General features: G+C 42.2%; 1 protein-coding gene across 14 annotated transcripts in view; it reads left to right on the top strand.

Moving 5' to 3' along the window:
- The window catches only part of adgrb1a (adhesion G protein-coupled receptor B1a), a 572,033-nt gene that overhangs the window by 516,617 nt on the left and 28,614 nt on the right, over positions 1-26,802 (top strand). For all 14 annotated transcript variants that reach the window (XM_048528814.2, XM_059646190.1, XM_059646188.1 and 11 more), the window contains 2 exons: positions 21,599-21,694; positions 24,641-24,680. In XM_048528814.2, coding sequence (XP_048384771.1) covers positions 21,599-21,694; positions 24,641-24,680 — 136 coding nt within the window. The remainder of the gene's footprint in view (positions 1-21,598; positions 21,695-24,640; positions 24,681-26,802) is intronic.

Here is a 26,802-nt window from a genome sequence, read left to right as displayed (position 1 = left end):
TACTGTTTCTGAAACTACTTACCTGCAGTGACTGGTGTCCAAGGACACCCAGGTCTCATTGCAGATTCCCCTATGTCAATTTATATTCAAAGTTTTTGAGCAGATTTGTAGCTGGGGTTGAGGATGCGATTGTAGAATTGCTCGCTGAGCTGGTGTGTTTGATTGCAGATGTTTCATTACCCTGCTAGATAAAATTGTCAGTGTGCCTCCGATGAAGCGTTGATGTTTGTCCTGCTTCTTATTTACATGCCTCAGTTTTGCTAACCACCCCAGAAAACCTAGGCGTATAAATAACAAACGGGACAGAACACTGATGCTTCACTGGAGCCACACTGTTATTGAGCAGGGTGAGAAAACGTCTGCAATCAAACACACCGGCTCAGCGAGTAAGTCTACAATCCTAATTTACGCCCATTCAGATGGTATTCCGAGTTCCTGTTTTTGCTACCAAAGTGAATAACGTCACATTTATCCACATCATACTACATCTGCCATGTATTTACCCATTCACTCAGTGTGTCTGAAACACATCAAAACATCTCCATGTCCTCCTCACGGCTCACCCAGCGTTGTGTCATCTGCAGATTTGAAGATACTACATTTAGTTTCCTCATCTAACTCATTAATATATGTTGTGAATAGCTAGAGTGCCAGCACTGATCCCTGTGGTATCCCACTGATCATTGCCTGCCATTCAAAAAAAGACCCATTTATTCCTACTCTTTGTCTCTTGTCTGCCAACCAGTTTTCTATTGCTGTCAATACACAACATCTCACTTGACCCATGTTCATGTCTTATATGGGACTTTGTCAAAATCCTTCTAAATGTCCAAACAAACCACATTTATTAGCTTGCCCTCATCAACTTGACTAAACGCATTCTCAAAAAATTCCGGTGGATTTGTCAAGCATGATTTCCCTTTGTAAATCCATGCTGATTTCGGCTGATTCTGCCACTTCACAAGTTCTCCAAACGCTTTGCTAATAAATATTTTATAATGCACCTTTGAATGTCTCAACCTGCCAACACCAGGCCACCTCGCCTATAAGTTCCAGTTCCCGGTTCTGCAGCTATTCTTTTAATTAATAGGGTTATATTAGTTACCTAAAATCTGTAGGAAGTATTCCAGTGTCTGTAGGGTCTTGGAAGATGACCATCAATGCTTGGGTATCTGCACCCAAATCTGAATCAAACTATTTTTAGGGCCACTTCCTTAAGTACTTTGTAGAGTAAGTTATCAGGTCATGGGGATTTATCAGCTTTCAATCCCATTAATTTCCCAAAAAGCATTTCTCGACTGTTACTGATTTCCTTCAGTTCTCCCCTGTCACTAAACACTGTGTTCCCAACATTTCTGTTATGTTATTTATGTCCTCCTTTGTGAACTCAGAACCAAAGTGTGTACTCAAGAACGCCCTTGACCGTGTCATGCGCATTTCCCGCAACACATCCCTCACACCCCGCCCCCGCCACAACCGCCCAAAGAGGATCCCCCTCGTTCTCACACACCACCCCACCAACCTCCGGATACAACGCATCATCCTCCGACACTTCCGCCATCTACAATCCGAATCCACCACCCAAGACATTTTTCCATCCCCACCCTTATCTGCTTTCCGGAGAGACCACTCTCTCCGTGACTCCCTTGTTTGCTCCACACTGCCCCCCAGCCCTGCCACACCCGGCACCTTCCCCTGCAACCGCAGGAAATGCTACATTTGCCCCCACACCTCCTCCCTCACCCCTATCCCAGGCCCCAAGATGACATTCCATATTAAGCAGAGGTTCACCTGCACATCTGCCAATGTGGTATACTGTATCCATTGTACCCAGTGTGGCTCCCTCTACATTGGAGAAACCAAGCGGAGGCTTCGGGACTGCTTTGCAGAACACCTCCGCTCGGTTCGCAAGAAATAACTGCACCTCCCAGTCGCAAACCATTTCCACTCCCCCTCCCATTCTTTAGATGACATGTCCATCATGGGCCTCCTGCAGTGCCACAATGATGCCACCCGAAGGTTGCAGGAACAGCAACTCATATTCCGCTTGGGAACCCTGCAGCCTAATGGTATCAATGTGGGTTTCACCAGCTTCAAAATCTCCCCTTCCCCCACCGCATCCCAAAACCAGCCCAGCTTGTCCCCTCCCCCCACTGCACCACACAACCAGCCCAGCACTTCCCCTCCACCCACTGCATCCCAAAACCAGTCCAACCAGTCTCTGCCTCCCTAACCTGTTCTTCCTCTCACCCATCCCTTCCTCCCACCCCAAGCCGCACCTCCGTCTCCTACCTACTAACCTCATCCCACCTCCTTGACCTGTCCGTCTTCCCTGGACTGACCTATCCCCTCCCCACCTATACTCTCCTCTCCACCTATCTTCTTTTCTCTCCATCTTCGGTCCGCCTCCCCCTCTCTCCCTATTTATTCCAGAACCCTCACCCCATCCCCCTCTCTGATGAAGGGTCTGGGCCCAAAACGTCAGCTTTTGTGCTCCTGAGATGCTGCTGGGCCCGCTGTGTTCATCCAGCCTCACATTTTATTATCTTGGATTCTCCAGCATCTGCAGTTCCCATTATCACTGTGTACTTAGTTTGTTAGCCATTTTGTTTTCTGTTACGAATGCCCCTCTTCTGACCAAACCTTTACTCTTCAAATACCTACAGAAATTTTTACAATCAGTTTATCAAGGAACAGGGCTCTCCAGCTAATGGACAGGAGCCTTTCATCTGCAATAAATACTTACATTTGTCATCTGAAAAACCTTTATATTATATCGTTCTGCTACAGTCCATTGCGATTAATGCATATTATGATACGTAATGGCCCTAGCATCCATCCTAGAATTCACTACTACGTACATCCTTTTCAGTCGAAAAATAACCATCCATTATGCTGAACTTTCTGCCCCTTAGCCTGTTTTATACCAACACAGACACTATCCTTTAATTGCATTAGGTTCAATTTTGCTGACAAGCCTATTAAAGTAATTTTTCAAAAGTGTTTGGAAAGGCCATATGCAAAACAGTTCTCTCACCTATGTTCTCTGCTTCTTCATTAAAAATTCCCATCAAATTAGTGGAGCCTGGATCAACTCGAACCAGTCCATACTGGCTTTATGAACCAATGATTTTATAGTTAACTTTATCTTGGACTTTCATGTCTAGATGTTTCTTCACTGCTGAGACTGAGTTTACCATTCTGTAATTCTTGGTTACTTCTACACCCTTTTTTGAAGAGGGATGTTATATTAACAATCCTCTGGTTCTCCGAAAATAAAAATTGCTGGAGATCACAGTGGGGTTAAGCAGCAGCCATGGAGAGAGAGCAAGCTAATGTTTCAAGTCTGGATGACTCCGATGAAGATTCAGTACAGATTCCAGCATCCGCAGTAATTTGCTTCTCTGGTTCTCTGTCATCACTCACATGTCAAAGGAGGGCAGGAGGGTTGTGACCAAAGCTTCTTTGTTGAATTGTATGCTTGACACTTTTCATACATGATCTTCCTCTGCCTCATTTTAACCTCTTCCTTTAGTCATCTAGGGTGTACTATCTTTTGACGGCCTACTTTTCCCCCTCATGGAATTGTGCCTGTTCTATATTGCAACTTGCTCCACTTTTGAAGCGTAAATGACTATTGCTCGTTTCCAGTTTCATCCGCCAAACTTCTAGCTGAGCTGGGCTGGATCCTTTTTTAAGTTGTCGAAAGTCTAACTGGTTTTAATAGGAAAACTTAGACGGATACCCAAAGGGTATCTGCACCCAAATCTGAATCAAACTGCTCAGGGCAACAGCAAGTAACACTATTGTTTTGGTATCCATTGTCATCAGAAATGTAAGTTTCCTATTCACTGCAGAGCCTGCTCGCTCTGTTCAGCCTTTCTATTTTATGTTCAAAATTCTTCATTCACAGCTGCCTTATTGCTTAAACATTCATCACCAGTTGGTGTGCAGTGAATTTAAAAACATACGTTTATCTCCCCCTTTACTCCTACCTCTGCTAAAGGGAAGATGTTGGGTAGAATTTTGTAGAGGTGTGAGCACCATGAACTTTGGTGAGAAATGGGGCAGAACCAGATGAGAAATCTGACTACCTCAGCATCAGAAGCATCTCTCTCCATCTTATATGTGTTTGCCAAGTGACAAGGCAAGGTTCTACTGTTTTAGACAAAACGTTAATCCAGTTAGACAGCCCCTGGTGGGTGAGGCGCGTTTCTTGCTAGGCAGCAGGGAGTTTCCAAATGAAGGGGGATTAGAGCCTGTTAAACACCTTATTGACACTACAATTCACCTCATTAACATCCAGCATCCTGTTTTAGTATCATGCCAAACAAGTTAGATCCTGAGAGTGTGAAAGTCAGCGTATCTACCTGGCTACTTCAGCTCCACACTTGCTGCAAAGGATTCCCTTTTAGACACCAGTCACCAATACCTCAGGGCACCAGTCACATGCAAACCAGGTCCACAGACATGCGCGTCTGACATGTGCCAGCTGAAGAACTCTTATGGTACATCTCCAACCCATGTATGGGATTCTTCTCACTTCAGTGCTGCACTTTGGTTTGGACCAGCAACTATCATTGTAATGCTGCAGCAAGAACACTATGCTCAGGGGCATTCACCCAGCTCAAGGGCTGGACCAGGCTGCAGCTAGAATTAGTATTAGTCTAGTAGCCTTTATTGCCATATATACTCAATGAGTATAGTGAAGAGTTTATACATCGTCAGTCACAGTGCCGACTTAGATACAAAAAGCACAGCTTCTTCAGTTACAAGATTTAAACAATGCAGAAATAAAATCTCCATCGTTACAGAAATAAACATTCAGTACAGCAATCTACGCTGGCACTTTGCTTCCAGTCTGCACTGGGCCCTGGCCGCACAATGCATTGCCACAGCCCACGCTGAGAGGCCCCTGCACCATTCCAGGAGGTCACCACACCAACACCAGGAGGCCCCTGTGGGATATCACCGTGGCATGCCAGAGGATGCCACACTACGCTGGGATGATATTGCGCCAGCCCAGGGGTTGTTGCCAGAGACCAGGATTAATCGCCAATGGGGCTGTTTGCTCGCTGTCACAGTGCTCACTCACTTTACAGCCTACCTAGATGATTACTCCATCCCTGCCAATCCTTCTGTTGCCTTTTTGCACTTTTCCAACACTCTTTATCAACAAGAGATATCAGTTTCATCATTTTTTTTTGTGTAGCCTTGCTGCTTAGCATCCAGCAGGGTATAATAATGTGTCTGATTTGAAAACATGTAGAATGAAAGCCAGGAATCTTCTCATGATTGACAGCAGTCCTTAGTGAAGTTAAAGGAAATAGCCTTCCATCAGGTGATCCTGTCAGCAAGTAAAGGGCAGATCCTTATACCAGTCTAGGGGCTTGGGCATGTTTGGTCAGCCATTTGGGCCATTCAGAGTTAGGATTTTCTCCATATAAGAAGTGAGGATCACATGATGGGCAGCCCACTACCTGTCTTGACTCTTCCTGCCCTACTGCGAGCTGTTCCCCTCCTGGAATGAGAGGGAGGCTGCATTTCATAAAATGAGGAAGCATGTTATTTTTGCTGCAAGTAGGGAGGTGTCCCAAGTGAATAAGTGCAGAAGACATTCAGTGTTATTGCTGTCAGCAGGTGAGGTGGGTGATTACAGGTAAGGTAAATGTTGCAGATGATAGAGTGGTAGAGGATGAGCCTTGGTGAATAGAGTAGCAGAGACAGAGTGAGTATGAGTTTTCAGAAAGTGTTTGGTGACATGCTGGTGGAATGAAGAATATCCTTCTTTCTGCAGTGATGGGCATTCCTCCAGCTGATTGACACTGTGCTGACCCAGGAGGTAACGTCAGACCAGGCTGATATGGTCTGGTGAGATAGCAAGAACGGCAGGTGCTGGAGTCAGAGATAACAAAGTATATGGAGCTGGAGGAACGGAGCAGGCCAAACAGTATCAGAGGAACAGGAAAGCTTACAGTTCAGGTCGGGACCCATCTTCCCTCTCCCCCTCCCCATTTCTGAAGAAAGGTCCCGACCTGAAATGTCAGCTTTCCTGTTCCCCTGATACTGCCTGGCCTGATGTAGTCTAGTGTTGCAATCTCCAGTGTTGGTCTTAGGGTAAGTGGATGTATTGTCTGTGTACCATTCCATGAAATAGGACCTCCAGGTGCCTGCCTGCAGTGAGGGATACCAATTTCCCCCTATCTGTCGTGTCTGAGGAGCATGGCAAGGTTGTGTGCATCAGTTTCAGGTGGACAGTGCTTGCCCAGATGCATAAGGGACTTCCAAAGAAATTGCGGACAGAAGGGACACTGGTCTTTCAGTGTATGTCCAGTGAATGGTGAGTTGTTTCAGAAACAGCACCTCATAAGATATGTATAGAATTATATTTGAAGGTCATGGTAGAGGTGGGGTGTACCTTTGGTAAGATATGGTGAGAAATTCCTCTGCAGTTCATAATGAGAATCCCTGAAAAACTCAGCAGAGTTCACACTTAGCCAAACAAAGTACAACTCAGTCCATTGATTTTACTTTTAAACTAACCAGTCTATCGTATCACCGAAAGCTACCTGAGCTGATTACTATTCTGTCAATATTGGGCTTCATTGATATGACTCTCACCTCTGAATATGCCTGATGTAGCGTGCAGTTCAGACCCAGTCCTATGCCTTCCTATTGGATAGTTCCATGCAGTATGCAGAGATCTACTGATTTGTCAGGAGATTAGTCCTTTCGGTCATACATTGAGTCCCATTTTCCTGCTTCGGTCGGCTGTCTGTATAAGGAATTTCCTGTTCGAAGGGAGTGTGAAAATTGATAGTGTGGAAATGTTTAATCAGGAATTTAGTAGATTTTTGATTGTGAGACATGATTGTTTTTGCATAGTGGCAAGTTCGACTGCAATATATTTTGATCTTAGAAAATTGCAAACCTTGTTCTTCAAATATCTTGGACAACATCTTTTCCTCAATCAGCATTATCACCAAACAAAGAACATTTTATTGCTTTTTGTGGGCTTTACAATGGCTGGAGAGTTGAGAACTAGCACTGTAGTCCCACTATAAGGAACTGGACATTTAGAACATAGGAAATTTCTTTTATCAAGCGATTATGAATTTAAGAAATGTCCATCTTGGATGACTGAAAATGCTCAGTGAATGAGTACATTCAAGATCGAAATTGTTAGATACTTTGGGAACTTTGAAAATCAAACAATGTGAGTACAGATCTGGAGTTGAAGCAAAGGAGCGATTACAATTATGTTGAATGTCAGACTTGAAAGATGATATAGCTGATCTGCACTCTTACTTCTTACGTGCCTCTGCTCTGCTTTATTATTTATTCGTTCACAGGATTTGGACATCGCTGGCAAGGCCAACATTTATTGCCAATGACTAAATGCCCTTAAAAGACACCAAGTTACCTTTAGAACTAGTCCATGTAGCGAGATACACCTATAGTGCTATTGGGATGGACTTAACAACACTGAAGGAATGGCGATATATTTCCAAGCCAGGACAGTGCAAGGCATGGAGGGACCTTGCAGGTGTTGGTGGTGTTCCCACACATATATTACCCTTAGCATTCTAGATTGTAGAGGTTACAGCTTAGAGAAATTCTGTCAAAGTAACCTTGGTGTGTTGCTGCAGTTCATCATATTAATGATACACAGTGCTGCTGTGATTCATTGGTGGAGAGAGTGAATATTTTTGGTGAAGGTTAGTGTCCCAAACATTCAGGCTACTTTGTGCTGGAGTTTTTGTTTGAGTATCAGTGGAGCAACATCAATCCAAGCAAATATATTCAATCACACTCTTGACTTATGCCTTGTGGATGTTGGACAGGCAGTGGGGAGAAAGAAATCAAGTTACTTACCCCACAAATCTCAACCTCTGAGCGGCTCTTATAACCACAGTATTTACATGGATGGCCCAGTTCAGTTTCTGGTCAATAGTAAACAATATGAGTGATCGATTCTGCAATGATAAAGCCACCAAATAACAAGGTTATATTGTCTCTTGTTGGAGATACTGCCTGACACATATGTGGTGCACAAGTTATTTCTGCTTGCCAGCCAAAGCATGGTCATTGTCCAGGTCTTGCTGCATTTGTATGTGGACTGCTTCAGTATTTGGTGTTGAGCATTGTGCAATGATCAATGAACACTTCTGACCATGTGATGTAGGGAAGGTCATTGAAGCACCTGAAGACAGTTGGGCCAAGGACACCACCCTGAGTAATGCTGCTCCCATTCTTTGAGACTTTGAGATGCCTGACCAGTCAAATCCATTTTCCCTTGTGTGAGGCACAGCTACAGGTAGTGAATACCTTTTCCCCAATTTCATTAACTGGAGTTTTGCTAGGGCCCCAATCAGTCAACTGCCTTCATTTCAAGGCCAGTCACTCCCAGCACATCCGAGTGCCCCTGGTAGAATATACATGAACACTCATCAGCAGCTGTCGCTGAGTAAGTGCTACTTTATAGCAATGTCCATGATCCCTTCCATTACTTTTGAGTTTTCCCATTTAACAGATGCCACAAAACGTAGAATAACTGAATATGCATTAAGAACTTTGGATGCACTGAGAAATGTGATAAGCAATTAAGTAATTTCAAATGTTTTTTTTTCTTTCAGGAACGGGTATCACCTTCCAAATCACAGAAACACGAGCTCCCTATGAACTCCTACCCTCCACCTGGAGGAGTTATTAAAATGCTTAGTTCAAAAGAGCTGAGCTGAAATTGCATGAATACATTAATTTTAAAAAAAGCAATGCTTTCATGCTCTCATCTAAAATGCATCTAAATTCACCTTTGTTGAGATTATTAGGTTTGCTGGTTATGGTATCTGATGAGACCTGAAATCAGGCGCAGGAGTTGTGGTATTCAATTAACCTACGCCCATTGCCTCTGATGCAGACAACAGGACAGCTTAGTACTGCTTTCTCATTTACCTGATTGTAGGATGCAGTGAATGCTAAATGTGCTGATGAGTGGGTATGTGCCTCAGCAGGGTGCACATAATCCTGAGAATGTAAGTTTCATTGCAACATGTAAAGGGCCAGCCTGCATTTCTTAAAGGCAAGATGCAATTTAATTTGCCAAATTCAGAAATAGATCTTAACATTAACATGCTGCAGAAAAGATACAAACATGGCAGATTACATGCTCCATGGTTTCCTTTCATTTCATTGAATTCTTTGATATGATAGATGGAGAGAGATGAGATGTCATTGGTGTATAGAATGCTACAAGGCAAACTTTGCACAGGTACTATAACCAGATAACTGTCATGATCATTGTCAGTTCAGACCTGGATAGAATGCTACAAGACATTCAGCATGCTTCTACAAGTGGTCAAGATCAGTGAATGGATATATGTATCCCACCAATGAATCAACAGCTTCACACAGGAGTCAGTGCACTGCAGTTCTCACTACACAATCTCTATCAATTGTCACTCATGCCTAACATTCATAGCTTTGCCTCACTGTACAGGTTTTAGATGTTGCAAGACTCACATTATTATCTCAGGCTTGAATGCCCTACTAGACAGCCAACAATGTTTGCTGAGTCAGCCAAGCAGATTGCATTTGCGCCCAGTGACTCAATTCCCACTTTATAACAGGACAAGGTCATGCACAAATAGACACAGCAAAAAAAAAGGCATTGCACCATATCCTCACTCCCAAAAGGAGATTGTGCTCTCTATCACTGGAATCTTCATAACTGAAATCATTGTCAGCAGCAGGGCAGAAACCATCAATCATGATGGTCCGCTCTAACCTAATTTTCCTTCTCATCCCACTAACCCCCTCATCTGACAATTTCTTATCTTCAAGTTACAGATGGTAGAAGTGTGCAGCTCTTTTTTGTCCACTGTTCTCCTCACCTCATCACAACCATTTATGCATTTCAGATACAAAAGAGCCTCAGTCTTGGTCAGATAGTAATGGAAAAGCAAGAATAAAGACAGGATGGACTAGGAGGGCTGTGGTCAATGTCAGGGAGCAATAGCTTAGACATTATCACATGGAAGAGCGGCACTTAGGCAGTTCACAAGACTGATTACTGTCATGCTATGAATGATCTGATAATCATTTGCTCACTAGGGAATGATTAACTTGGTGGGTTAGTGTAGTTAAAACAGTAAAACATGTTCTAAATTATGAAGCAGCCATCACAGCATACCAGCTGATTCCTCTGTGTACAACTTGCAGATCTCTCACAGGTGAACTGCCAGGCAGTAGGTACCAGCTCTCATAAAGCCAAATTACACACAAAAAAAAAACTCCTTTACCTCCTTTCCAAAAGAATATTTAATTATTTAAAATAACAACAAACCCATGAGTCTGTACAATGTGCAAGTAATTTTATGTTGCATCCAAATTTCATGCTGGTGTCGTTCTCTGTAGGTGTTACAGTCATCAGTGATATTGTCTGTCATTCTATTAGTTATTTTTTGTTGATGACAGTTGCTGTACCAGAATTCACTTATTCTAGCACGTTGCTGGAAAGTTTATTCCAGATTAGTCACTGACAAATCTCAGACTCTTTCAAGTAGTTCACATTTTCTTGGTGTTTACTTTTTTGTTCCTCAAAGTCTTGCGGCTTTTTTAACACACTAGATGATTCTAACTCTATCGGTTTTGGCTTTGCTAATCCAGTATAATTTCTTCTTCAGAACCAGCTCTGATAACTGTCCAAGCTCGCCAACTTTTATTTTCTTTTTGTTGTCATTGGAATCTTCACTGTTTCAACTTACTGCCTCAGTGATTCTTTGGTTTCCCCCATGTCCTGCTTGCGCTGATGTTTATTTCTGAAAGAACTGTCTTATGAGAGATTTGTAGCTCCTTGCTTACATTGTTTATCTTCACCTGATTTTGCAGATCTTGTGTTCTCCACTGTTGCTTTGTGCTCAAGCCAATGTTTCTGCAGCTGCTGCTGCTGAGCCTCATCTGTTTTGCATGTGATTTATTCCAGATCTTCTTGTACAATGACAGTTTTTTCATTGAATTGACGACATAGAAATTGTTGTTTATTCTACTTGCTTGCATTTTCTTGCAGCTCTTTATTCATCTTTCTGAGCTGAACATATGCACCCCCTAAAGATGTCATAATTTCCAAGTTGGTAATCTCAAATTTGGATTTGTCTTGAGTTTGCAGTTCAGCCTTTTGCTCTGCAAATTTTATTTTCTTGCTCAGTTTTGTTCTGTTTCATTGCTCTGTTCTGTGAGCAATTCTTGAATAGTATGCTACAATTTCTGATATTGGATTAATTTCCATGGACTGTGACGAGTACAGAACCATGTCATGCTGTGACATTTGCAATTGTTGGTCCATCAGTGACTACCATGCAGAAAATCTCCAACATCTGAGTGAATTGACTGTACTTGAACTCCAACACAATTGTTCCTGCAGATGGAACTGGTGAAGAGGTGTATGCTGAAAGTTTTACATTTGTAGGTTTAATCATAGCTTTGCATGTCTATCGGTATATGATTTTTAGATCCACTGGCATAGTTTATTCGGCTCTTTTTCCTTGTATATCTTAGCCATTAACAAGTAGTCACCCGTTTTCTGACGATTCATATCTATGTTTTTTTTTCCAAATGCTTCTCATAGTGTGACGATATAGATGTTTTCCATGAGATTAACAGTTTAAAACTTCTGTGCATCACTTTTTGTCACATGACTTACAATGTCAGTTTCTGGTCCAATCACTTAATGTGGTCACTACATATTCACTTCATGTACATGTCTCTTTTGGGAAGCCAGACAAATTTTATTGTAACTTCAAATTACTCCATGTGGACGGTCTGTTTGGGCCAGTGCAAAGTAACAGATAACTGCATGAGCCTCTTCTTTGGAGCACTATCTCTGCTAATGACCTTTTCTGCCTCTTGCCTTGCAAAATTCATTGAAACACAGACCTTTCATTGGTGCATACAGAAGGCCACACCTTTCACATGTCTTGCTTGTTCCTGTTTCCTTGTAGTTGCGTCAACCATTAAATTTGCATTTCAGGTCTGTATGCTTCATTGACCTATGAGGATCTCTTCATACTTAGTGCCAACCTTCAGTAGTCTTTGCTTCCCTAAGCCCTTGGCTTGTCAGGCAAATCTTTGTGCAAAGCTTCCCAGGAGTCATTGTGATTACCCGCTGAACAGTTCTTTTTGCTAACTGCTCAGTTGAAAAATCATGCAGAGCTTTATCCTTGCATCTGCTCATATAGTGGTTTCTGAATGCTATAGGCTTCTGTCTAAATAATGTGAATACTAGCTGATGGGCTAAAAAATTTAATCTGACTCGAAATTGGTCTTCTGATGTGGTATATATCTTTGTGGTGAACTCCTAGCTCTTTAGCAGTCCAGTCTGAGCGTTAAATCTATGTAGACTTTTATTCCCAATTGCTAATCACACCTCAATGGTTTTTCTGCCTGCATTGTGGACACAGTCAAATCTAGAAATCATAGACCTGAATGCTGTTTAAACATTGTGATCTCTATCAAGAGGCCTGCTGTATCTGAATTTGAGCTAGGATTTCGTTTTCTGGCCATTGTAACAGTTTGCCTTTGAAATTCCCTTGCTCGCTATTGATCTGACATGCCCTAATCAAATGAGTTAAGCTAACCTCTTGTGGCAAGCTGTGTTTTTCACAGCTTCTAATGCTGTAACAAACAGACCTTCAGGGTTAGTTCACACAATTCAGCACAATTTAAAACAGTCAACTATGTGTTTTATCTCTGGATTGTCTGGCTTCCTGACTCCTCAAGATGATAGGCCTTATCAATATGGTGTTCTCCACTGCTGTTGACCAAGTCATTTTAATGATAGTAGTCCAATAGTCAATTGCTCATCACCGATTAATTAACTTAGTGGATCGGTTTATTAAAAACAGTGAAACACATAACAAATTATATCGCTGCCATTGAAGCAAGCCAACTGATTGTTGTGTTTGTGTGTGTGCAGCTTATGGACCCACAGCCGACCCGGCAGAGTCACAGCATTGTCTGAACACCGCACACAAAACCCTTAAAGATGACCTTAAAGGCAATGTGCACATAAAACAATTAGTTGACATTTATTTACAGCAGCCATGATCTGATTTGCTTTGGAATGTTTGTATTTTTTCTTTGCATTATGCATGAGTGCACACTAATGGGATGATAACTTGTGCAAGTATTATTTTATGGTGAACTGATGTTGTGCTTACCAGTACCGCAGCCAGATGGGTCAATCATGTTCATCTCAGCCAGAAAGGAGCTCTGCTGCTTGCCTCCTTCCATCTTACATTTACTCAACTTGCTTCTCTTTTAAATGCCCCAGAGCAAAGACATTATGAATGCTACCAGGAGAACCAGATATTGACTTGCATGATGTGCTGAATGTGGTCACTCATTAAGAAAGTGGATTTCCTTTGGAGTGGACAAGATGCACAATGAGAAATAGGGCAATTCTTAATGCAGGATCCTTTGGGGAACAAGGCACTCTTAGTGCTCAAAATTGGCATCCCTGGTATTTAGCTGATGAATCAATTGGATTGACTTGTTTGATGAATGGTGTCAGATGCCAATGTGTTGTTTGCAGTGCAGGCAGACTTTGACTTCAGTCAGCATTGAAAGCTGATTTTATGTCAAGTATGCCACTTTGGGGAAATGCAGCTGCTAAAATCCTGTCTTAAACTTAATAGCTGAACAGCTGTTTAGCAGTAGGAAGGAGCCCTCATCCATCAGTGCTTTTTAAAGTGATTATCACCAATAACAAGTTAGTTTCTGGCTGACATCTTAAGGCAGTAGTGACAATTTTAGAGGTTTTAGGTCATTCTGTGTTAAATTTATAGCAGTCTGCTGGGATAGGGTATGGTGGATGTTAAAGGACAATCTGTTGATTTCAAGGCTTCGATGTTAGTTGTTGCCCATAGATATGAGTAACACAACTTGTAATAGAGAGCCACTAAGCCTAACGGAATAAAGTGATGGGGAACTGGGCTGTCATCAAAAGGCAGTACATTAAGTGTTCGGGAGGCAATTCTCTCATCTGAACCTCAACAATAAACAACATATAACATTGACTTCCATTGCCATCCTGCATATAGTGGGCAGCTGAGGAGTAAGAACATGAAGATCAAGATAAGAACTGGAAGAGAGGAGAAAAAATAGACAGTCCTTTACTGACTGTGATGTCTGCGTTTAACTCATCCAAAGCTGAGCCCATTCCCCTTTCAATTGTCCTTCTGTCAGTGACCATCAAGGCTGGAATGCAAGAAGAAAAGTAATCACAAAAGAAATTGAAATTAATTCACAAATTAGATCCTGTCATAATCCATGCAAAAGCAAATTAATCATACTTAAACATTCTGTTATTGCCTGTCTTCTGCCTGCCTTTGCCTGGTGTAATGTTCCGACACAGTGCTATCTGGGAGGTTGGTGTGAAGTTTCAATGGAGGAGAGTGCAGGTGACTGTGAAAACCAACTAAAGCAGCCCAAGTTTTCGAAGGCTCAGTCACTCACTGAACCATTTTGGTGTGGGCAGCAGGATTTTGGGCTAGCTGGCTGATCAGCTACAACAAGGGCAGTTGCACTGCACCAATAGTAGGAGGATGAATGTCATCTTGAGAGAGGACATCAGCTTCATGGTCCATGGAAGAAACTATCATCTGCCCAGAGTGGTGAATCTGCAATCCTGGTAACCTGTTGGAGGACAAATTTTAGTGACACCCCCCAGCCTCTTTGAGCTTTGATGCCTTGTGGACTTGTACAGCAACAAGCTGACCTTGCCTGGAAGCTTCTGAACTTTCTCTGCAGCACAATTGGCCTCCACTTGTAGCTGCAAAGGATGAGGTCCTGCAAACCCTTAATCCCTACTGGTGTTTCTCAATGCTGCTTGATATGGACCGTAAGCTCACCAATACACAAAGCTTTTTTTTAGTTGAACTGTTACAACCAGAACCTGGCTGCTGTTCCCAATTCATTTCAGTTCCAGACAGGATATACATCAAACAGTAAAGGTCTTGGACAAGAAGGATGAACTGACTCCTGTACTTTATTCACACACTCCCTCTGTTGGTTGAAACAAGGTTAATTAAATAGGCTCCCTTCTCCTGTGGAGGCCTTTCTCCCAGAATGAATGATAAAGTGAGTCAAATCAAGCCAGTTATTTTTTCATTTAACAAAAAGAAATGTATTAATTACTAAAATGTGAGAAAAATTCAGAATGCAATACGCACAGGTTAGAAATAAAAGGCAAGTAGAAAGGATATAAGTTAAAAAGAAAAGAAACTTCTGAATTATTTGTGAAGATCTGATAGTTGACCATTGTTGCCATGTCAGTAGAATTTCGTATTAACATTAACCGTTGAACTTCCAATATTAGCTTCACTATCTGAAATTTTGGAGTTTGGTTGAGATTCTCTAGATCTGATTCCTTTTGACTGTGATTGAATTCCAGCACTCAGGGTAAGAAAGAGTCCTTTGGTTGTCGTCCCATTTCAGTTTTTTGCTTGGATGCTAGCTAGCTAGCATTATTTGAATGTCTTCACCTGCAGCACAGGGCTAACTGTGAGGTAGACACTCCAATAAAGTTGAAACTGACTTTTAAATCCACAGCCTGTTCTATTCTTCAAGGGCAAAAACACAAAATATGTCAGTGGTTATGGGCATATCTGCAATGGGTGTCATCGGCCCTTCATTATCTTTATCGTCACAAGAGATTATAGTCCAATCTATTAAGATTTGCCTCTGTTTTCCTCCCTTTGGAGGCCTGTTTTTTGAAGGTCCCTTTGCATATGTGGATGTGACATCCTGTGACACTGCCTCTCTTTGGAGAGTTATTCAGCTTACAGCTGTCATTTTTGGCTATATCAGCCCAACTGAAAAAAAATCACTTTGGAATTACTGGCTCAAAATGTCCATAATATTTCAAGGGTTCTGAATTCTAATTGTAACAGCAGCAACCAGCATTCTTTATAGGCTGCCCCATTAAGGTTCATTTCAGTCCTCTGCAGTGCTACACCCTGCCTTTCTGACCTGTCTCACCAAGTACAAATCCCACCCAAATCAATCATCAAAGGTATGCAGAGCGTCAGCCTACGAGCTGACGGTTGTGAATGTGGAAAAAAAAAAGTAATGATCTTCATCATTTCTGTCTTATTGATGTTTCTTCACTGCCTGCTCGGGTTGGACTTCTTGGGTGTCTGGAAAATGTTGTTAGGATGGGATTGTGGTGAGGATGGGGCTGCTGGGAGAAATAGGATATTCATGCTCATTTCACCTGTAGCTTTTAAAACATAAAGAGGTAAGGAATGAGGGCGATAAAGAGTCATGAGAGGAAGGACTAGGTATGAGAAATACAATCATCTCTGATAGTTGAAGTCCCAGCACTGGCCCAAGCTTCAATAATGGTCATTCCAATAATAAGCAGCACTTTCTCCTTCTCAGGGGGGTGGGCATCTAGCCATGTCTGTCCCGCCATGAGCTTTGTGCTGCTGGCTCTGGTTGCGCCTCGTTTTGTTTTTCAAAAGACAGGGATGTGAGGCTGTGAGAGTAGTTCAATCTGTGTGGATGGTGGCCCTGGCAATGTTGAATAGCTGGCAATGTAAGTAAGCTGTGAGATGTGAGTGTGAAGTTCGTAGGCGAGGTGATGCATTTGAATATTAGATATGAGTGTTAATCCGCAAAGCTTGTTGATGTGTGAGAGGTGGGACTGTGACGAATTGAGCGCTTGGTAGGAGATACTGGTAAAGATGCATTCTGAGCTAATGATCTTCTGTAAGAGCATAACATAGATGGAACAGGAGTTCTGTTTGTCCCCTCAAGCCTACTCTGTCATTCAGTAAGATCATGGCTGGTCTTTTCATAGATTCAATCCCACTTGCTTGCCTGCTCACTATAACTCTTAATTCATTCACTGTTCAAAAGTCAATTTAACTTTACCTCAAATAAACAATCAGTGAGGTAGTCTCAACTGCTTCATTGAAAAGGGAATTTCAAAGATTCACAACCCTTCAGGCAGAGAAGTTCCCCCTTACCTAAGTCCTGAATCTGGTTCCCCTTACTTTGAGGCTACATAGCATTCCATTTGGGTCCTTGGGGTTCGACACCTCGCTGTAACCTCCATAACTATCCACGCCCACTTCCTTTTGAACTTGTGAGACCTCTAATGCGTCACATTATTCCCAATTTGCAACTCCACCTCCTAGACCTCCAGAGCAGCCTCAGAAATGTTTACACCCCATATTCTTTCATGTGACGCATTTCCTTTCTATCTCCCAGGTCAGACTCATAGTTTGTGTGCTGAGCCCTTCACAGCTCACTCCAGTAGGGTTGAAACTGACTTTAAAATCCACAGCCTGTTGTATTCTTCTTCAAAAGCAAAAGCACAGATTGGTATGCTGCCTGTGTTACGTTAAGGAATGGTTTAGTCGAGCATCACAATCCTTCTGTTCCTTTTTCGGTGCATTCAAATCTAGCCATGGAACTGCTCAAAGTTTTGTAACTGTTCAGACAAATGGATTCAAATGAGGGTAATTGAGTTTTGCAGATTAAGGGTAAAATTTTGCTGTTATCTTAGGCTGAGCTTGGAAATGGAACTCGTACAATTCTCTGGGTGACTTTCCGAATTAATAGACAGGGAAGGACCATTTTCCACCGACTTCAGAGGTTTTGCTCATGGGAGGAGGAAGACAGCAACAAGTGGGAAGGCCAGCAGGTTAGCCTGCTTAGGCTTTGGATTGATTTTTTTAAAAACAGAGGTGTATCTCTCTCATGGGCCCTCTTTTCCCATGACATTCCATCCTTGGAGACAGTGTGCAGTTATTGCCACTTTGAACTTTGGATCTAAATTCCTCAAGAAGTGAAGGGATTTTAAGAACCGCTTCTCCTTGCAAAGATGTGACCATGTATATGTTAGATTTAGAGATTCCAAATACAAGAGTCGGCCATTCGGTCCCTGAAGCTGATTCAATGTATCCTTAAGATAATATCTCATCAGAGCCTCAAATTGATTTATCTGGCTTTGATGGATATTCTTTGATGGTCTTAATAAAAATGTTTCATCCTCTGTCTTCAAAATTTCTGCCAACCCAACATCCATAGCCTTTTTAACAAAATTAAAATAGGATGTGGGCATCACTGACCGGGCCAGCATTTATTGCACTCAAGATGGCAAGATGAGCTGATCTTTTACAGTACTAAGGATGTCGGTATGTCCACAATGTTGTTAGGCAGAGAGTTCCACAATTTTGACCCAGTGACAGTGAAAGAATGGCAACATAGTTCAAAATCAGTCCATGACTTGGTGGAGAATTTGCAGGTTGTGGTGTTCCATGTATCTGCTGCCCCTGTCTTTTTAGGTGGCAGAGATCACAAGTGTGGAAAGTATTACCTAAGACTTGGTGAGTTGTTGCACTGCATCTTTCTGATGGTATGCACTGTTGTATCGTGGATTGGTGATGATAGGAATAAATGCTAAAGTTGTTAGATGGAGTACCAATTAATGAATAGAATAGAACATTACAGCACAGTACAGGCCCTTCGGCCCTCGATATTGCGCCGACCTGTCATACCAATCTGAAGCCCATCTAACCTACACTATTCCATGTACGTCCATATGCTTATCCAGTGACGACTTAAATGTACCTAAAGTTGGCGAATCTACTACTGTTGCAGGCAAAGCGTTCCATTCCGTTACTACTCTCTAAGTAAAGAAACTACCTCTGACATCTGTCCTATATCTTTCACCCCTCAATTTAAAGCTATGCCCCCTCGTGCTCGCCGTCACCATCCTAGGAAAAAGGCTGTCCCTATCCACCCTATCTAACCCTCTGATTATTTTATATGTTTCAATTAAGTCACCTCTCAACCTTCTTCTCTCTAATAAAAACAGCCTCAAGTCCCTCAGCCTTTCCTCGTAAGACCTTCCCTCCACACCAGGTAACATCCTAGTAAATCACCTCTGCACCCGTTCCAAAGCTTCCGCATCCTTCTTATAATGCGGTGACCAGAACTGTACGCAATACTCCAAGTGTGGCCGCACCAGATTTTTGTACAGCTGCAGCATAACCTCTTGGTTCCGGAACTCGATCCCTCTACACTGTATGCCTTCTTAACAGCCCTGTCAACCTGGGTGGCAACTTTCAAGGATAATCAAACTCCTGTCCTGGGTGGCATCGTGAGTTGCTGGAGCTGCACTCATACAAGCAAATGGAGAATATTCCATCACATTTCTGCCTTCTACCATGAAGATTCCAGACATGTTTTTGGGAATCAAGAGATGAGTTACGTGCCTCAAAGTTCTCAGCCTCTGACCTGCTGTTATAGCCACATAGCTGGTCTCATTCAGTTTTGGGTCCTTGGTCAATCCCACGATGTTGGGGAGCGAATTCAAGATTTCCACTCCATTTTACATTGATTCTATGCACAATTTCCAACTACTGACCCATTTTTAAGGTGTAATGTTAACATTGTTTCCACATGATCCTGACTGTTGTATTGATGCAGCAGACTTCAGTCACAGTAAAATTGACACAGCTCTGAAAATTTTCAGATTCCATGATCAATGCCTTTTCAATCCATGATTTGAAGTTGCATACCCGTGCTGCTTTTGAGCGCAGTCAAACACTAAATGGAGCTATTCTGCCCTGTCTGGAGACACCATCATCCCTACCATCATGCACCTTTGTATTTTACGTGTCGGCCTCTGGTCTGTCTAGCAAGGTTGAAACATTCTGAGGGATGGGTGTCTGCATCTGGCATTGTCCTGCTTTACCAAGCTTCTCTTGGCAGATCATGAGTCTCATAATTTCAATGCCTTAAAATGAATAGTCCAGTTTTTATTTTGAAAGGGTTAACGAAGCCAATGTATCTTTGTTAAAACTACATCAATAATATTTCTTGCAGAAAACAAATTGTAACTGACACACATTTATTAACAAACTATTACTTTACTGTAACAATGGGCAGAATTGGGTGACAGCAAACTCAAGTTTGTCAAAATGACCACATTCTATTTTGATAACAATGGTAGAATCTCTGGCTTTCACCGCCACTGACAAAAGTTTTAGAAATAAAATATTTAATTATGTCCAAACTTGTTGCCAATTGTTTTTCTCCTTCCTGTCATGATTCTCCTGGTAGGTTTGCAGGCAGAAAACCCGTAAATTTCAACAAGTGCCTTTTGCTTCCCAATAATTCTACATGATGTTTGGAGTGATAGGCAAGACCTAAGGCAACCCACCTTCGGTTGCCCTAATTGAGACTCATAAGCGACTGCTTTTCACCTGCTCTCAATTTGCAGTCTAGCAGGAGGAGGTGGTAGAGAGCAAGATGGTGAAGTCTGGGTAATCATCCTGATCGGGTTGCAGACAGGAAGGGGCCTGCCTGATGGTCCCCTTTCCTGTTCTTCCCCCATCCCAACCTCTGCTCTCCAGTCCTACCCGTCCCTCCCCACTGTCTCCTCCCCTCCAAGCCCTTATAACGCAGTCCCATTTTCTCAGAAATTCCTGCACCTTCTCTTCTGATCCCACCAAAAGAACACCAACACTCACTTTCTAACAGGATTTTGGATCTTATTCACTGGGACAAAATGTTACCCCAGCAAGGTGTTTCCACTGTGTTCCTGCTGGGACTGAAGGAACTCAGGCCAATCAGAGATCCAGCCTGCAGCCAATTAACACTCCATAGAGCAGTAACCGGCTGTGGGGCAACTATTGGAAACAGGGCCGGTTCCCTGAAGACTTATTTTAATTACAGGGTTGGAAATTCCACGCTCTGAAAAATCCTGCCTGAAATATTTTCCCACTATACATTTGATCTAGCCACGAAGGGAATTTGTTTTCCTTCTTTATTTATTTTCAAACCATTCCACTTTGTCATGTTAAGACACACCTCCATGGCCAACACATACAAACATATGTGTTAGCCCTTTGAGCCAGCACCACCATTCAATGTGATCATAGCTGATCATGCAATTTCAGTACCTCATTCCTGTTTTCCTTGATCCCTTTAGCCGCAAGGGCCATGCCCAGCTCCCTGTTGAATATATCTAATGAACTGGTCCCGACAGCTTTCTGTAGCAGAGAATTGCACAGGTTCTGAGTGAAGAAATTCTTCCACATCACATTGTGAGGTTGAGCTTAAACTTGTACCTTCTGGCTCAGAGGCAGGGACACTACCACCATTTCACAAAATTGTATCGAAATTGGTCTTTTGATAATTAAGATAATTAATATACTTAAGCCTATGCCTGTTGAAGCCTGTTCACATTTTTGGCCTCAGTAACACTGTGAAGCTAATTTCTATTGACAATATCTGCAGTGCTGTCATTTAAATCAAATAACAGAAATGACCAACATTTATTTCATTTTAATAGAATAAATGATTAATTATTTTTCAAGAAGTGAACACTGTTGGTCAGATTTCATCTTGAAAGGCCTCTGCTTCTTTAGTCATACTTCTCAATTACTTAAACCAGGCTGTTCGTTTAAGGATCAGTGTTTACCAAGGGTTTTGATCTCTTCCTACCTGATCCCACATTTTTATTCTCCTTTTGTTCAATCATAAATGCGCAATAACCAAAAATTCTTGCCTCACTTCACAGGTTCAGGATGCGGTGAAGTGTAGAGTTGTAGATCGACAAGAGGAGGGAAACGGAGACTCTGGGGGATCATTTCAGAATGGACATGCGCAATTAATGGTATGGTCTTCTATGCAAAAAAAAACTGTCCTTGATCTGAATGCTTACTCAGTTTTCTTGAATGATCGCTTTTGAGCAATTCTGCTACTATGACTAAGAACTCTTTTACCCTGGTTTTCATGCATCTCCCACGACATAATGTGGTAGCTGGTGGATTAAAAGCATTGATGATTCTGCCACCCGATTGCTGTGCAGTAGGTTGGGACAGTCTCCATTGGAACCATTGATCTATATTTCTGCCCATCCTTTTTGTGTGTTCATTTTTGAAGTTTAACATTCTCGATAAAAGGTTCAGTGTGTTATCTCAACGGATATGGCATTACATAAGGGTTCGTTGTAAAACCATAAGGAATTTGTGTTCTCATTCTGATGTTAGGTCGTAGCTGGAAATGTTACTGGAGAAATCTGTCTAGCTATCGGCCATTCTGTACCGCTGGATCCCTGAACTATTACTGTCTTCTCAGTATCAAGACTAAAGGGATAAGGCTACTCAAAGAGAAGTTTTTTTTTTCTCTCTCTTGTTGCTTTCATGTTTACAAAGTGTTAATTCTTATTTTGGTGAGCTTCTGTGGGGGCCTACAGTTTGTAAGACAAAAGACCAGAAGAAGTAGGAGGAGGAGTAGGCTGTTTGTCCCATCAAATCTGCTCCATCATTCAACAGGATCATGTCTGATCTGATATCCCACAATACTTGATCAAGAATCTATTCATCTCAGTCTTAAATATACACAAGGACTTTGCCCTCTCACCCTGAATGAACTCATAAAATGGAGGGACAAGCAAGAATCTATGGCCAGATTTTACTGATGTTAAACAATGAGTAAAAGTCCGAGTAACCTTTTCGTCAAAAGTCTCAGAGATGTAACTCTGCTGAACAGTTGTGAGTCTTAGGAAGCAACTCAGTGTTAGGCTGAATGGCCTGTTTTAGTGCAGTATTCTTTCATTTAAGAGTTGAGATATTAATTGTTGAGACTGCAGGAAGTGCTGTGATAAGCAACGGGACATGGGTTCCCACAAATTAATTATTAGTTTCAGATGGTTGACACAATTGCAAAATATTCTTAAGATTTTACTTATTCAAATAATCAGCAATATGTACGCAGGGAAATGGGCTTGCCATTCTCCAATGCACTGATTCCCATTCAGTAATAAACTCTTGTGGTAGCGATGTTTGGAAGAATTAAACTTATAAATAAGTAGTCGCTGTTACACTTTGGAGCTCTTTTTAGTTATTTGTTGAGATGGTTCTTCAAGCCATTTAAAAAAAATCTACAAAAAGTAAATGGTCAGTATTGAGTGTAGCGTAACAAATAGGTGCAGGAGAATGAGCCAGCCTGCCATTCAGTAAGACTACTGTTGATCTGAGTGTGTCCTCGATTCCACTTTACTGCCTGTCCATTGTAATCTTCGTCTCCCTTGTCAATCAATAATTCAGCTGAAGGGACTGAATAGGCTTCCAGGAGCTAGGAAGTTTCTCAATAAGGGGATTTCTGCACTTCATGGTCACATCACAACCTGCACCACTGCTAAGCTAAACAGTTAGCAGTCTTCAGTTTTGCAAGCTGCATCAAGATAGCCCTATTTGACACTGCAGCTCACGTATTAAATTTTAACAGTGCTGTGACCAGAGCATTACAGCGTGTCTATTGATACTGTGCTCGGTAGCTGGTCAGTATGCTGTATCAGTAGCTTAGCCATAACTAAAAATCGACCCTAATATGTCCTTGATTGAATACTGACGAAAATGTTTTGCAGTATCTTTGAAGAGGAGGCACATGTTCCCTCACATTCACTTTGTTCATTCGACTTTTTTAAAAAATGCAACCCCTTATGATCTCAGAATTGTAACACCTGTTGCCTTACAGAGAAGAAGAAACTTAGCCACAGTCCAATAAACCCCTCCTTGTAAATTGGAAGTCAGGGTGGGGTGCAGGGCCCATGAAAGCAATCCGTTTCACAAAGACAGCTCTATGAGTGAGATAGTATGGTCATTAAACTGCATCCCTTTTCCACAACCAGCTTGGTTGAAATGAGAAATTTGGAGCTGCAGGAACTTACTTGGTCTGTCACCATCAAACAGAATATCATGACACCAAATGAGTCACACCCAGTATAGAATACTTGGTCACCTTTCAGGTCAAAAAGTGAGGGACATTCAGAAGAGCCATAACCTGCAGTCACCAAAGAAAGTAGAGTGCATGTAGTAAGATAAGACTGACATAACCATAGAATCCTTCCAAACCTGAAATGTTGCTGTGGTCTTAGGGCATTTGTCTAGAGGTTGCATTGTTCCCAGTCAACATCTCTTTTATCCTTTGCAACCTATTTTGTTTTATTCAGAAATGGAAATGGGGCTGTAACAAATTAGTTTTATGACTTTCTTATTTTTGTTAACAAGCACCTAAGATAAAAATGTAAAAGAAGTAATGATTAGTTTTTGAATTCCAGTGGATAGAAGGGTAAATTATGTGATACAAGGACACTGGTGCAGCATCTCACTTGCGAACGTGGACTGGAGAATTGGGCACAAGGTCAGTATGCGCCAGTTACAGTGCTTCCAATTTTCCAGTGATTTCAATGTGGCCTATGCTCTGATTTGTGCCCCTATCAAATGAGGTTTACAAATAGAGACTTGTCTTACCAAATTTATTTTCTGGTGGATTTTTTTTTGGGCAGTTTACCTTTTACTGGCCCAACACCCATCCACCGTTTTGGTATTGAGATGGTTCCAGTTCCATTGCAAAGTTAGTTCTGTGGCCAGTGAATCATACACTACCAGAGTGGTGCACTTTGCAGTCAGGGTCTGTTGCAACTGTCCGTGAGCACTAATTGAGTGAGTACTGATTATTGAAGCAGGAGAGGAGCATTAAATGGCAGGGAAAAAGAAACACACCCAACAGCAATATTTAACCTCACTTCTAAACTGTTTTTCCCTAACTTTTATAGACTGACTTTGAAAAGGATGTAGATATGGCATGCAGATCAGGTAAGTGACTAAATAATTTTGTGTAAGACTTACAATCGTGCTCAAATGGAATTTTATTTTCTCGCTCTGCTCGAAAAGATTCCATGCTATGGTATAATTCTACAGGTGCCATCTTCTCCTTTGGCCGAGCAATCAGTAATTAAGTGTGTGGCCTCACGGCAGTGATAAAACAAACAGAAAAGACTGGAAATGCTCAGCAGGTCTGCTAGCATCGGTGGAGAGGGTAACACAGCTCATATTACAAATCGGTGGCCTTTTTATCAGGTTCCGACAAAAGGTCATCAAATGAAAGATTTTCGACCTGAAACATTGGCTCTGTTTCCCTTTCCACAGAAATTGCCAGACTGTATCAGTGTTTCCGTCATTTTCGGTTTTAATTTTGGATTTCCAGCGATTTTAATATTGATAATTATTGGTTGGGCATTCTGCCAACTGTGGCAGAATCTAATTGTCTCAGCTCAATCTTATTCATACCCAGTGTCACCAAGCATTATCAATAGCTGGTCATTGGTTAATCATCCGCCTGAAATGATTTCCCTATTCCCTCAAAACCAGCAGTACCGTGGCTACTTCTGATGCCATATCTGATGTCCAAGCTGGTTTTATTGGAATGTGAATAGAACGGACATGCTTCATGCTGTTTTTATTTCCCTCCCTGTTTTAACAATTCTGCTGTGCTGGTCTTATATTAAGAATTGCTTACACTCTGCTTGATAATTTTGGGCTAAGTTTCCTTTAAGCTCCTGCTCCACAATTGTAACCTTAGCGGAAACTCTGTTTTTATGTGTATGAAGGGTGGGGAGGCTGGGGTGAGCGGAATTTTCTCACCTACCCTGGAGTGACATGAGCAGCGGCAAGAAAGGTGAAAAAATACAGAGAGAATAGAAATTTCAGAGTCGCGACATCACCAAAAATGTGAGTGTGATTTTCCCCTCAAGCCTGGTGACTTCAGGACGTCATATTTGGGTGTGATTATTTTATTTTCAGACATCTACAATTTACTAAAGGCCCAACTCACCTCATTTCTATGCTACTTCTCCTCTCCTAGATGATACACGTTCCCAATGTGTAAGTCAGAGCAGGTACATCTTGCGACTGCATTGTGCTGGGTACTTGCCCCGGCCGTGGTGCAAATGCCTCCATTTTACTCGGGATTTCAACCATGTAAGTCTCCGTCAGCAAGTCACCAGCCTCACCACGTTACTAAATCTGCATTCAGGTGATCTTCCAAAACACATCAGCCCTTTAACACTTTACCTTGGAGCTCAGAAACACCTGTAACTTGCATGGTTCTGCCAAATTGTCTTGAGTGCAGCATCGCACATGTATTTACACGGGTTACACCATATGGTTCTTAGCTTGTTTTGTTAGCATTCACTCACTGAAGTCTAGGCTGCCAGCCTCACATTGCTTCTTTCATATACTTACTTCAAAGCTGCCTAGGCTCTGTGTGTTCCGCCTGGATTTCTTGGTGAACAGAGTTATTAGTGGCAGCACTGAACAGTCAAAAGTGTGGCATCATGCTACATCGACTTGGAGCATGTGCCGGCAGTTTGCATGGAACATAAACTGTGTGCGCTTCAAGTTAAAGGCGATGTGTGAATGTCAAAGGGGTCTTAACCTTAGTGGGGTACCCACAATTAGTGGGTACCACAATAGTCAATCGAGGGCAACTTCATCCCTGCCCAATTGATAGGCCACTGTCAGTTAGGTGCCTGATCCTACCAGAGTCCTAAGATAAATGATACATCTGGGACTGGGCTAATTTTTATTTTCAGTGATGAGACAAAAGGATGGGTGGAGTTTCATGGAAATAAAGGGAAGAGCAGTTAGTAGTGTTGCACAGGCAGGAGAGATGGTGAGGTCTAGTCGTTTGTGAGAGTGAGGTTAGAGTGGATGTGATGCATGCAGTCACTGTCATAGACAAATCTTTGTAAGGGGTGTAGGCAGTGGCTGAATTAGATGAGTGGTGATCCTGTGAGTGCGGGGTAGCAGAGAGAAAGTGGTAGCCCTCCATGCAGGACATAGAACTTACCCAGGCTGCTGTCTGGGTCCATGCTCCTGAATCTGGTGGCACAGCCTCCTTTGGTCGTCCCCAGGAGAGAGGACACACAACCTCTCT

The sequence above is a fragment of the Stegostoma tigrinum genome, chromosome 5, assembly GCF_030684315.1.
Source record: "Stegostoma tigrinum isolate sSteTig4 chromosome 5, sSteTig4.hap1, whole genome shotgun sequence".
Lineage (NCBI taxonomy): Eukaryota > Metazoa > Chordata > Chondrichthyes > Orectolobiformes > Stegostomatidae > Stegostoma > Stegostoma tigrinum.
Note: the sequence above shows the minus strand (reverse complement) of the source record. Positions and strands in the feature narration are given on the sequence as shown.